Genomic DNA, 13,676 nt, shown 5'->3' with positions numbered 1-13,676 from the left:
GAAGCAAAGAGGGAGGGGGGAGGGAAGTAATACTTCGTGCAATGAATCAAGATAATTGTAATGTCTTTTTTTTTATGGTGATGATTTATTTTAACTGTGCTGAATGTTTTGTTATGTAATAAAGTTTATTTTAATAAAAAAAATAAAAAATAATAATAATAATAAAAAAATCTATATCCCACCCTTCTTCCCAAAGGAGCACAGGGTGGGAAACCCATCTGTAATTTCCCCTCATATATATAAAGTTAAAAACTGTTAAAAACAAAACACAACAAACAAAACACAAAACAAAACAAAACAAAACCTCTAAAACAAACTTAAGAACAGATATAATACTGTATGTGTCTGAAAAGGACCTCCAAATAGAAAAAGTTTTCCGCAGGCACCCAAAAGGGTACAGAGAGCTCTTATTTTGGCTCGCGCTCCTCCCGCCTATGGAGGGGACGCAGGGGTGTCAGCAAAGCATCATGACGCATGTGCCGGGTGCGCCAAAAGGTGTTTTGCCTAGGGCGCAAAAAGCACTAGCACCGGCCCTGCACAGGCTCAAAGATATACACTTGTCAGTTTGCATTTCTGAGTGCAGAAGGTGTAGAGATCTTTCCTATTCTAATTAATTTGAGGGGGTTCTGGAAGGTTCTCCGTGTGAAAGAAACAAGCAGAAGGTTCATGATGTTTGGGTTATTCCTTCAGAGAAGCTGAGTACAGCCGACTTAGACTGGTTCTCTTATCTCTTTCTGTCAAGGTCATGCTGACAAATAGGGTTAAGGTTTAGTCTTCTAAGTTATTATAAGTTTAAGTTAAGTCTGCTGCAACTGGATTTCTTATGAACAGTGCCAATCCTGAACGTATTGGATTTGTGACCATTATGCTCACTTGCCTTCAGTAGCAGTAAAGCTCTGCCGGATGAAATACAGTATAATTGCCGCTGGTCTATTTTTGGGGAATCCTGCAACGTGTTTAAGTTTTACCCTGCTAACTATACGTTGGAGTTCTGCTCTGGATCAATACTGAGTAGAATATAATGACCTACACATGAAACAAACCCATTTCTTCATGGGTGGCAATGCTGACTTAAATAGGAATATGGGAACCGGCCTCATAGCAGTTCAGACCATTGGTTCATCTAGCTCAGTGAATGTCAACATCGACTGTCAGCAGCTCTCCAGGGTTTCAGGCCGGGAATCTCTCCAAGCCTCACCTGGAGACAGAGGATTGAACCCGAGGCCTTATCGCCGAAAAGCAGATGCTCTAGCACTGAGCCACGGCCATTAGTTTGTCCCTTCTGGGCCTGTGAAACTTGTGAAACTATAATCCCTTTTACTCCCGAGTAACTGCAGTTCTCCATACCCACAAAGTGGAATTGGGGTTGGTGGGTAAAAGGCAGGGCATCCCACCCCCCTCCACTCTGCACCACCAGCTCTGCCTTGCTGCTAGGCCCTGCTCCCATCTGATCACTAGGCCTAGAATCTGGGCTTCCCGCTTCTCCTCTGCAACAGAGAGCTCCTTGCAGGCCCATGCCAGGTGCAATGGTGGAGATGGAGAGAAAACTGTTCTCGCCCGCAGGGTTGCTAGAAAGGAATGAGGAAGGGGAGGCAGCTGGCTGGGGGGCACGATTAACCTGCCTTTAACATCACGATTTCTGTCTCCTCCAGCAGGGCAGGTGCACAGCAAGGGGCGAGATGTGCAGTGTTCGACAGGAAGAGTAGTCAGAACCCACCAAGAACAAATGGGGGGGAACAGGCAAATTTACCTATGTACAGTAGGTCAGATTCACACAAAGCTCTCTATTCCCCGACGCAGGCATGCAAGAGTCATTATTATTTTATTTCCTGCATTTATATACCACCTTTATCTTCCAAGGACCTCAAGGTGGTGCGTATGGTTCTCTTCCTCTCCATTTCATCTTCACAACAACCTTGAGAGGTAGATTAGCCTGAGAGGCAGTGACTGGCCCAAGGTCACCCAGCAAGCTTCATGGCTAAGGATTTGAACCCGGCTCTCCCATGTCCTAGCTCAGCACTCTATAACCATTATGCCACACTGGACACAAGATGACTTGGGGAGAGTCCCAAAGGCCAGGAGGAAAGGTCTAGAACCTTTTTCAGCCGTGGACCGGTCTACCGTCCCTCAGACCATGTGGTGGGCTGGACTACATGGGGGGGGGAATGAATTCCTATGCCCCACAAATAACCCAGAGATGCATTTTAAATAAAAGGGCACATTCTACTCATGTAAAAACACGCTGATTCCCAGACTGTCCGCAGGTCGGATTGAAAAGGCGATTGGGCCGCATCTGGCCCACAGGCCTTAGGTTGCCTACCCCTGGTCTAGAAGGATGCATTTGCCCCCTACCCCATGGGTTCACAGCATTGAGCTACATGCACCAAGCGTCTGGTTCTGGGCAGCTTCCTATGTACTACAGATGCACACCGGTTTGATGTGCTGCAGAGAAAATTCAAGCTACCTCAGATCAAATGCTCTTAAGTAGGGAATGTGGGGGTCTGAGAGAGGGAATATGATTCCGTTTACATTTAAAAGGTGAACCTATCCAATCCTCCACTTTCCAAAACTATATGAGAAGCGAAACACAGACAGCCTTTGAAATCTGCACCTCTCCAAATATTGCAATGCAGTTGTCCAGGCAAGTTATGCGTACAAAAAATGCACAGACTGAAGGAAAGCAGGCATGGGTTCATGAAAATAAAAAGCAAAAAACAAACCCCCACAACTGTATTATATTAGCAAAAAAAGCGCTTTGCAAAAATGTGGGCATTTGGCAGAATTGCATACAAACATTGGAAATGAGGAGAAAGTTACATAAAAATGCTAGCGAACAGTTTGCAACAAAATATTGCAAACGGTTGTGGAAACATGGAGAACAACGTGGGGGGAGAAAACAAGAGAAGGAAAAATGGATAGATTTGCCATGGAGCCTCTTCACAGTCACACCATCCAGAATCAGACAAATCAAGCAACATCTGTGAGGACTCCTTTTTTATTTCTTAACGCCAACAACAGTTTTAACCCTTAATTGCTGAAGATGTAGAGAGAAAAGAGTGACGCTCGGTGGTGGCAGCGTGTGTGGACACACAACTGTGTGTGTCTGTGCAGAACAGCCGCAGCCAGCAAGCGAACAGCAAACGTCTCCCCTGCCGAAGGGCTCTGGGTTCTCTTTTGCCTGGAACTTGTTGCACCTAAAGGTGATTTCCTCCCCCCGTCCAAAAAAATAAATAAAGAGCTAAGCGCAGAGCTCAGTCGTGGTACATCTTCAGAAGGCAAGCTTTCAGCGTCCCCATGTATCTTTCCCAGAGAGCTTGATGCCTGCAGGGGAAGGGGAGGGGGAAAGAGGTTAACCAGATGGCAGGACAACATGACGTGATGGCCGCCATCTTGGATGGCTGTAAGAGGGGATTTGGCAAATTCATGGAACGGAAGGCTGCTAATCTGCGGCTACTAGCCAAAATGGCTATGTTCTCCCCTCCACTGTTGGAGGCTGTTAAGTTTCTACCGGTTGCTGGGGATGACCAGATGGGGAGAGTCGCTGTGGCACACAGGTCCTGCTTTCAAGCATCCCATTGGCATCTAATGTCCAGTATGAGAACAAGGATGCTGGATTAGACAGGCAATGGGCCTGATCCACCAGGGCTTGTCTCATGAGAGGAGGACAACAGCCCTTTCCCACTCTTGCCTCCCAGTAACTGGTATTCAGGGATCCTGGCACAGTGATACTGGAGGCAGCACACCACCTTGCCCTCCAGCAATTTGTCTGAGCTTTTATTGTTTATTTATGTCACAAAATTTATACACTGTTTGGTTGTAAAAAAAAAAAAAGTAAACACCCTCAAAGCGGTTTACAAATTTGAAGCAGTAAAATGCAAGGGGGGGGGGGGAAATCACAACACTACTTTTAAAAGATACAAGAGTTAAAATACTAATATGGATTAAAATTACCTCAACCTCCTAAGCCTCTTTCTGAGCAGCTTTTTAAAGCCATCCAAGCTGGTGGTTGTCTTGTGTTAGCAGATCCCACAGTTTTCCTGTGAAGGTGTGGGTCTTTTGCAAACGTTAGCCCTACTTATAGAGTAGGCCAGTTGGAATTAATGGACATTGCTAACTTAATTCGTGTCAGTGGACCTGCTTTAAATACAATTTACTTGGAAGCGATCCTGTGTGAGAAAGGGAGAAAATGTTTTTGCTGGAAGACTGAGAGTGGGATCTTTCCCCCTTAAAAATAATAATATGGGGGAGGGGGGAGTGTTTTGCAGGAAGAAGGGCAAGTATAAAGGCAAAAAAAGTCAATTAGAAAGGGGGGTATATAAGGCTTTATTAGCACAAGTAAATGATTCATTGGCAAAGGCGGATCCAGGTGTTGGGAGCGGATTGGGCACTGGTGTTCCCACAAACCTGAAGGCATCCAGCGTGTGAGCACAAGCCGTGTACTGTGTCAGAAAGAGACGCACGTCGTTTGGGCTCCATTTGTCCGACCGAAAAGGCTCAACAAACTGCAATGGGAGATGACAAGCGTCAGAGCAATAATAATAATAAATAATAAATATTTATTCATTCATTCATTCATTCCCCGCCCATCTGGATGGGCTTCCCCAGCCACTCTGGGCGGTTTCCAACAAAATACTAAAATACAGTAATCCATCAAACATTAAAAGCTTCCCTAAACAGGGCTGCCTTCAGATGTCTACTAAAAGTCTGGTAGTTGTTGTTCTCTTTGACATCTGGTGGGAGGGAGTTCCACAGGGCAGGTGCCACTACCGAGAAGGCCTTCTGCCTGGTTCCCTGTAACTTGGCTTTTCGCAGCGAGGGAACCGCCAGAAGGCCCTCGGTGCTGGACCTCAGTGTCCGGGCAGAACAATGGGGGTGGAGATGCTCCTTAAGATATACTGGACCGAGGCCGTTTAGGGCTTTAAAGGTCAGCACCAACACTTTGAATTGTGCTGGGAAACGTACTGGGAGCCAATGTAGGTTTTTCAAGACCGGTGTTATGTGGTGTCGGCGGCCACTCCCAGTCACCTGTCTAGCTGCCGCATTCTGGAATAGTTGTAGTTTCTGAGTCACCTTCAAAGGTAGAGCGCATAGAGCGCATTGCAGTAGTCCAAGCGGCAGCACATCTCACAGGACCTCAGGCCTGAGGAACAAATGAGGCCCTCCAAGTCTCTCTGCATGACCTCCAGGAACCTCCCCACACCCCCTCCCCAGCCATGCCCCCTGTCCCTGGGCCACACACCTGTTTTTTTACTCCTGTGTATTTTTTTCTAATTGTAAGCTCCTTGGGACAGGGACCTGCCTTCTTATACTCTGAAAAGTGGCAGGCATGCTTAGGCTCTAAACAAATTTAATCATCATTAAATTCATTGTTTGTTTGTTTGTTTGTTTGTTTGCACCCCAGCCTCCATCCCCAGTGATTCAGGCACGATCCACCGACGGGAGGGGGTGCTCAGATGAGGAGGGGAGGGGTGTTTGCTTACCTTCTCCACCAGATCCACAAAAAAGTCACGGACATCTTTGCTGTGGGTGAGCTTTGAGGCAATGTTGATCAGGGCTCGGGAGAGGTTCTGCAAGGGTTAATGGAAGGGTCACAAGAGAGCCCTCTTAGGCTGCTGTCAACCCAGCCCAACCCAACCCAGTTTGTGTCTGCAGGATTGAGATTTTCCAAAGGACAACAGCCCCCTCTGATGGCCAGGAGTGAAGTAGCAGGCCAAGTGCACCAACGAATATCAGGCGCAAAGTTCATATCAGCCACTTGGAGGGAGGGAGGAGCTGCTGGAAAGAGGGTCCCGAAACTAAGGAATGAATCCCAGTGAGGGTCCCTCCATGCCATACCTTGAAATTAGCTTCTATCTCGTTGTACACAGAAATCTTTCCCCGCAAGGCTGTGCATACCAAACTGGATGGGGAGGGAATAAGGAGGAGAGGTGAGAAAAGGCCTTAAAAGTCTTATTTTACGGTAGCTTATGACTAGGGCTCTAGAAGCAGGGTGGGGGTTCCTGGGGCCCTCCAGAAGCTACTGCACTCCCATTGTCCCTGGCCATTGGCCATGCTGGTTGTGGCTGATGGGAGTTGTAGTCTAACATCCAGGGGGAGGCGTAGGCTCCCCACAACCCAGGCTCTGGCCCTGAAGCCTCAAAGGGCAAATGGCAAAGTGCCAAATTCCCCTTTGCTTCAACCATGTCCTGGTTGTTTTGCAAACAGCCCCCAGCCCACTCGGCTAAGGCTGCATCCAAGGTACCTCTTGTGCAGATCTAACAAGTCTTTGTCAGCAATCAGAATCTTTAGCTCCTTCAGGCCCTGCAAGAATTCCTTGTCCAGGTCGACATCCATATCATCCACGTTCGTATCTGCCAAGGCAAGACAGAGGGCATTTGGAGAGAGAGGCTGGACACGAATGGACAAATGCCCAGGTCTCCCAGAGAGGAGCCATTTTGCTCTTCCTCCAGCTCTTCTGCTGGTGAGCTAAGTCCCAGTTTGGCTTAGCACAGCGGTGGAGAATCACTGACCCAAAGGCCGAACTTAGTCCTCCGGGCCTCTCCAGCCGGACCATGAGACTATTTCCCTCAAGCCATGCCCAGCAGACCCAAACCTGATGTCACAGGCAACATCACAGAATCGTAGTGTTGGAAGGGACCCCGACGATCATCTCATAGAATCCCCTAAAATGCTGGAATCTATTTGCCCAATGGGGGACTTGGATCCACAACCCCAGACAGCGGTGCAGCTGGAGGAAGCAGGATTGAGCTGTCTGCATGTCAGATGATGAAGGAGGAGTTGGGCACTATCTCCCTCCTGACCCCCCGCGAGTCAACTTTGACCTGCCAAGTAGACCCGCCGAGTGTGTGGGTGTGGTGGGGCTGGGAGCAGGGAGACAGTGGCAGAGCTTCATGCTCCGGCACCGGGGGCAGAGCAGGTGGGGGCGGGGCTGGTGCGCATCCCGGGAGCGTGACACGCGTCCTGTGGGGGCGTGACGCCCAGAGCGGACGGGGGGGGGGGACAGCCACAATGGCACCCCACTGGGATCACGCTGCCAGGGGCAGTACACTCCCCCCGCACTCCTCTTCCTCCGCCAGTGCAGGGAGATGGAGATAAAACAGGGTTCCCCATCCTACTTGGCATGCCTGGACCCACAATTTAGCTCCCTCCAGACAAACCACAAATATTTTCCAAGACGGATATAAGGAAAGGTAGTGTAACTTCCCAGCTTCCGCTTCACAAACACGAGGACTAAAATCTTGCCGCGTGGGCCCAAAACTCACCCACCGCCCCCAAAGTCCAGTTCTGAATCATCTGCTCAGCGCAGTACGCAAAATCTTCAAACGTCAGGTACTGTAGCTTCTTTTTGCCTGTCTCAAATCGGCTGTTGGCGAAGAAAACGATGGCTGCGTAGTCCCTGTGGGGGGAGGGGAGACAGATGGAGGGGAGGTTTAATGCTACTAAGAAAGCTGCTCCACTAAATCTCAGTCATTGCCTCCCTGTTACCCCATAAACCTTTTTTGTGGAACATCCTAGACAAGTCAAGGGCCTCACACAACCTGGTTGTGGGGCTCCTTTGAGTGGCTAGCATTAGCCTCTGCTGCTGTAAGGAGCTGGGCTGGCCCCATAGAAGGTTGTTATGTCTGATGTTCTGTACAGTTGATATTAGATACATTTCTTTGGTTGCCTGAATAGAAACTGATTTGCTACGTGCCCCGAGATCGTAAGATAATATATTAAAATATACTGAAACAAACAAACAAAAATACCAAGGCACAGCGCCCTCCCGCTGCCCCTTACCCAGCTAACCGGTCCGAGAGCAGGAAATGCTGCTGAATGTTTTCCACCAGAGACCCACGGAGCTCTTCCACGGCCTTAAAGACCCGCTTGAAATTGTCAAACTGAAAAAGAGCAGAAACAGACAGGCCTCATCAGCGCCACAGGCTTAAATGGGTTCAACAGTCTCAGCAAGGGAAACGCAGGACTAGCAACCTCTGATAAATCTTTTGAGAAAGCAGCTGGTTGGAGTTGTAGTCCAGAACAACTGGAGGGTGCCAGGTTGGGGAAAAGGTGCCCTGTGCGACATTCCTTCACTTCTGACACCCAGGCAGGTGCCCTTTCATTTCCACCCTACCCAGGCACCCTGAGAAAAGAGCCAGAGCTGACCCCAGGGGGTTCACTCACCACCCACAAAGGGACAAGAGATTACCTGCCGCCGACAGCTCTTGAGGGTCACCCCGGTTTTGACGCTGATGTCGTCCAGGTCTTTCTTGGTGCCTTTTGAGAGCTTTTTGCCCAGCACCTCCCGTACAAAGGCCTCGTCGAAGGCGTAATACCTGCCGCCAGAAGGGGAAGGCAAGGAACAGAACGAGACAAGAGAAGGTAAGCTTAGTACCTGCGGCCCTCCCGATACAGCCAGACTACAACTCCCAGCATTCCCTGCTGCCCTATATTGTTTTATAGATGCCGTATGGATCTATTAATACGCCTTCTGCTATCATTGAGATGCTTAGCTCATTTTTAGTTACAGTACTGTTTTGTCAAAAGCGTTGATATTGCTTTATAGATTATACGGTAAATGCCGTATTGATCTGTTAATCCTATGACTTTTGCTGTAGTTGTGACTCAGCTTATTATTAGTAACTGCTGTGTCATTAGTGTTTCATAGATCGTAATTGTTTTATTGGTGGTTTGTTAATGATTTTATATGGTTTGTGCTGCACAGGTGATGTTGTATCATGTTATTGTTATTTATTGTTTGTAAGCCGCTGCAGGATTCATTTGAAGTAGCATACAAATGTGTGTGTGTGTGTGTGTGTGTGTATACCCGTATATTCCAGCGTATAAGACAACTGGGCGTATAAGACGACCCCCAACTTTTCCAGTTAAAAAATATAGAGTTTGGGATATACTCACTGTATAAGAAATACGACCCAGCGTATAAGACGACCCCTGACTTTTGAGAAGATTTTCCTGGGTTAAAAAGTAGTCTTATATGCAGGAATATACAGTATGTATGTATGCATATATATATATATATATATATATATATATATATATATATATATGTGTGTGTGTGTGTGTGTGTGTGTGTGTGTGTACACACACACACACACACACACACACACACACACAAAAACAGTCAAACCTCGGCTCCCAAACGCCTCCGTTTTAGAACGTTTCGGTTCCCGGAAGTAAGTGTTCTGGTTTTCGAACGTTTTTTCAAAAGCCGAACATCCGACACAGCTTCTGCTGCACCTCGGTTGTCGAACATTTCAGAAGCCGGGTAGGCTTCCAGAACGGATTACCTTCAACAACCGAGGTGTGACTGTATTCTTTATTGAAAATTAGAAAAGAAAAAGAAAAAAGTGGCATAGAAATTTAATCAATCAATCAACCCCCTGCTGATGTATTAATACGCCTGCCTTACCCTCCAACCTTTGCCTTTCCCCCAAAGGATCCTCCACCAAGAATCCTGCCCCAATCCCCGCCCCCTTTGGCTTTGCCTTAACATCCCTGCACCCTCGCCCACGCCACCCTTGGCTTCTTCGCCAGCTGCCCTGCCCCACCTCTCGATCAGCATGGTCTGGCGACAAGGGGGGATCTGGAAGAGCAGCTGGTTCAGCAGCTTGGGAGGCGAGTGCAGGAGGCGCTCCAGCATGTAGAAAGTGCGGTAGTGGTCCATGGTGTCGCTCTGGAGCACGTCAACCGTGGCCCCCGTCTGCTCCAGGATCCCGCTGCGGATGCGACGCGTCACCGCGTCGTTCACTGCGGGGGCAGGAGGCAAGTGTCTGTATCCGGAAACATGTGATGGGTCAAATCCACAGAAGGGGGTGGGGAAGCCTGTCAGGCCCCTCTGGGTGCGGTGGGGTTGCAACTGACACGAGCAGAACCAGGGGTCAGGGAGCTATAGCTCCAAATCACTTGGAGAGCCACCATTCCCGAAATACAGCTTATAACCCCATCCATGACTCTCTGTTTTGGGGACAAGAGGAATCTGCCTTACATCAGGGCACAGCAATGGTCTATCTAGCTCCATATTGTCTGCCCCGGCTCTCCAGGGTTTGTGGGGTTTTTTTGTTCTGTTGAAAGGGCCTTTTCTGCAGTGGCTCCCCGTTCGTGGAATGCTCTCCCCAAAGAGGTTCGGCTGCTGCCTTCATTATACATCGTTAGGCGCCAGGTAAAAAATGTCAGCCAGCTGAACACCATAACCCCCCTCCCGACACATTTTTTAAAGGCACTGGATGTTAATCAACCAAAAACCTGGCGCCTAAAGGCGTATAATGAAGGCGCCAAGAGAACCACCCTGGGGAGAGCATGCCACAAGGAAGAAGCCATCACAGAAAAGGCCCGTTCTCGTGTTGCCACCCTCCACATGAAGAAAGGCCTCAGAGGATTATCTCAGGGTCCAGGTAAGTTCATATGGAGAGAGGTATTGTGACCATCACTGGCATGTGGCCCCCAGAAGTCTGCATAGAAGGGAATGTGGCCCTCAGGCTGGAAAAGGTTATCCACCTCTGTGACTTAAACCATTACACCCTAGCTGTAAATGAATGAGAGAAGCCTTACCTGTGTAGCCATCCAGCCAGAGTTGGTAGACTTCCTCATCGATCAGGGTAGTGTTGCCCACAAAGATGTCCAGGTTGCTCGTCATGGCCCAGGTAATCAAGTCCTCTTGGAGAACTTTAGGATCTGGCACTAGTTCCCAAACCGGGTCTCAGGAGATCAGGCAAGCAGCTGTCGGGACAATAATGAACACCAGGAAAGCTTGGCTACTGGATCAGGCCAAAGGGCCACATAGTGCCAACCCCCTGTTCTCACAGTGGCCAAGCAGATGCCTCTGGGAAGCTAAGGACACTAGGACACCAATAAATAGCCTTTTCCACAATCCCCACAACTGGTGCTCATGTTCAGGGGCATAGATCACATCCACATCTTAGGAGTCATGGCTTCCCCCAAAGAATCCTGGGAACTGTGGTTTGTTTAGGGTGCTGAGAGTTGTTAGGAGACCCCCTCGGAGAGCTGCAGTTCCCAGCACCCCTAATAAACTACAGTTCCCAGGATTCTTTTGGGGGAAGCCATGACTGTTAAAAGAGTGGACGCGACCATACTGCCTCTGGCAGCAGGGCTCCCAGTTCTTGAGTAATGCTCATCTAAGGGTCATGGCTTACACCCAACATATTTGACAGCACCCCACCTTCACCCAAGGGTGCCTCCCAGACCCAGAATCCTACCGTCATGGCCATCAGTTCCTTGGTTACTGCTGGTTTATTGTTTCCCCCCCACCCTGACAATTTAATGAGTTGTCATTTGCCCTGCATTTTAAATCAAAGAGTGGTACAGAAAAAGTGGTAACAAAACACACAACAGGAAGAGATGTAAATACACTCAGAGAGAGAGAAAGAGTATTCAATGTTTATTGCACTTTATATTCTGCAGGATAATTTTTTTAAAATAATATAAAAGGAAGAAAGGACAGCACTTTGCAGCAGGGGTAGAGTGAGGAACATGGACTCAGCCTTCATGCCCGCCCACCCTGTCTGAAAAGAAAGACAACCTGCCCGTCCTCAGAAGCACACTGTCCTTGGGAAAAGATCCAAAAGGCTTTGCCCAAGGAAGGTACATTCTCACAGGCACCCAGTCAGGAACACCAGACATTTTGGGGGAGGAATGGCAAAGTCCAGCACCTTCGCATTCCCCCCTTCCACTGGCACTCTGCCTGTGCTCAGAGGCACCCAGCCTGTAGCACCAGAATTTATGTGGGGAAAACGAGAAAACACTAAGAACCTTCACATGCCCCGCTTCTCCTGGCACTCTGCACCATAGCTGCCAAGTTTTCCCTTTTCTCACGAGGAAGCCTATTCAGCATAATGTAAAATCCCTTTAAAAAAGGGATAACTTGGCAGCTATGCTCTGCACGTGCTCAGAGTCACCCAGCCTGCGGCACTAAATTCTATGGGGTTGGTGAGGGAGCAAACCCACAAACCCTACAGCGCGCCCACCCACCCCTTTTCCCTTTTCCTCCCTTTTGCACAGTAAACCCAGCAGCCTCGACTCCTCCGGCCACTCGGCATACCTGGACCGGCTCTCGCCCTCCAAGAAAACCCGGGCGCCGAGCCCCTCTCCTCGCGCCGGCCATTCGCCCCCTTCCAGCAACTGGTACCGGCCCGCTTTCAGCTGCCCCTGAGTTGGATAGAGCCTTTGCACATGACCCCGCCGGAGTGATCCTCTTCCGGGTCACGTATATGCCGGAGTCTCTTTGCGCACGCGCCCTCGCTGCCAAACGGGACGGGCACTCCATCTTTGTGACTGGCGCGGTATTGGGAACTGGCTTCGAAGCGTTAAAGCGCGCTGGGATCCCGGGATGGGGTGAGGACCAGGAGCATTGTTGCGCCTGTATTGGTGCTTTGCTTTTATACCTTCTCCGGGGCTGGAATCATCATTTATTCGCTTGTAACACATCCCCCCCCCAAGCACGCAGCACTGTGTCTTATTTGCGTGTTTTATTTGCGAACGCGGAGGGAAGAACGCAAGCATCGCAGGGGGTTAGACTGGATGACCCTTGGGGTTCCTTCCTTCCAACTCTACAATTCTATGATTCTAAGACCCTGGCTGCTGGGGCCCTTCTAGTCCAGCATCCCTTTCTCACAGAGGCCAAACAGATGCCTCTTTTTAGGATGCCCACAAGCGGGAACTGAGGGCTACATTAACGTTCCCTACTTCGATTCATAGCTGCCAAGTTTTCCCTTTTCTCGCGAGGAAGCCTATTCAGCATAATGGAAAATCCCTTTTAAAAAGGGATAACTTGGCAGCTATGCTTCGATTCCCTGCAACTGGATTCAGAGGCACATCACCGCCTCCGACAGTGGAAGGAGAACATGGCCATCATGCTCCGTAAGATAGCTCAGTAAGATAGCCTTATCCTCTACAAATGTCTCTAATTCTCTGGCACCCAGCGGATACCTAGGGGCTGTCTAAGTTGCCCTCCACCAAGGGTGCAGGCCGGGTGTGTGTGTGCAAAAATCATGCCTCTCCAATCTGGCTCATACTGGTTAGCATAACCTCCAACATTTCCCTAATGAAATAATAATAGAATTATTACAGTGGTACGTCGGTTTAAGTACACAATTGGTTCTGGAAGTCTGTACTTAACCTGAAGTGAACTTTCCCATTGAAAGTAATTGAAAGTGGATTAATCCGTTCCAGACACGTCTGCGGAGTACTCAACCTGAAGCGTACTTAACCCGAAGTATGAGTGTAATTGGTTCTGGAAGTCCGTACTTAACCTGAAGCGTACTTTCCCATTGAAAGTAATGGAAAGTGGATTAATCTGTTCCAGATGGGTCCGCGGAGTACTTAAACTGAAAGTACTCAAACTGAAGCGTACTTAAACTGAGGTATGACTGTATTATTATTATTATTATTATTATTATTATTATTTCCCACCCATCTGAGCTGCCCCAGCCATTCTGGGTGGCTTCCAACATATGGAGGTTTTTAAGCAGAGGTTGGATGTCCAGCTGTCATACATGACAGACCCCTGGGCCCTCACTTGTGGGGTGCTTCAAGGTTCTGTCCTCTCCCCCATGCTTTTTAACATCTACATGAAGCCGCTGGGAGAGATCACCAAGGGGTTTGGGCTGGGTGTCCATCAATATGTGGATGATACCCAGCTCTACCTCTCTTTTAAATCGGAA

The 13,676-nt window shown here is 48.8% G+C and overlaps 1 protein-coding gene across 2 annotated transcripts; it reads right to left on the bottom strand.

Moving 5' to 3' along the window:
* Positions 1–2,194: 2,194 nt before the first annotated feature.
* On the bottom strand, positions 2,195–12,189 carry FIBP (FGF1 intracellular binding protein). Of its 2 annotated transcripts, XM_035099371.2 has the most exons (11): positions 12,056–12,189; positions 10,549–10,716; positions 9,549–9,747; positions 8,189–8,315; positions 7,780–7,880; positions 7,263–7,396; positions 6,242–6,350; positions 5,836–5,899; positions 5,481–5,567; positions 4,405–4,502; positions 2,199–3,321 (listed from the first exon to the last, which is right to left on the bottom strand). In XM_035099371.2, exons 2-11 carry the CDS (start codon positions 10,631–10,633, stop codon positions 3,252–3,254), a joined length of 1,074 nt encoding a protein of 357 aa, XP_034955262.1. In that variant the 5' UTR covers positions 10,634–10,716; positions 12,056–12,189; the 3' UTR covers positions 2,199–3,251. The 2 variants fall into 2 exon arrangements, with proteins under 2 accessions (XP_060125481.1, XP_034955262.1); XM_060269498.1 differs by lacking the exon at positions 12,056–12,189 and having other exon boundaries at positions 2,195–3,321; positions 9,549–9,770; positions 10,549–10,686.
* Between the last annotated feature and the right edge of the window lie 1,487 nt (positions 12,190–13,676).

This window comes from Zootoca vivipara, chromosome 17 (assembly GCF_963506605.1).
Source record: "Zootoca vivipara chromosome 17, rZooViv1.1, whole genome shotgun sequence".
NCBI lineage: Eukaryota > Metazoa > Chordata > Lepidosauria > Squamata > Lacertidae > Zootoca > Zootoca vivipara.
Note: the sequence above shows the minus strand (reverse complement) of the source record. Positions and strands in the feature narration are given on the sequence as shown.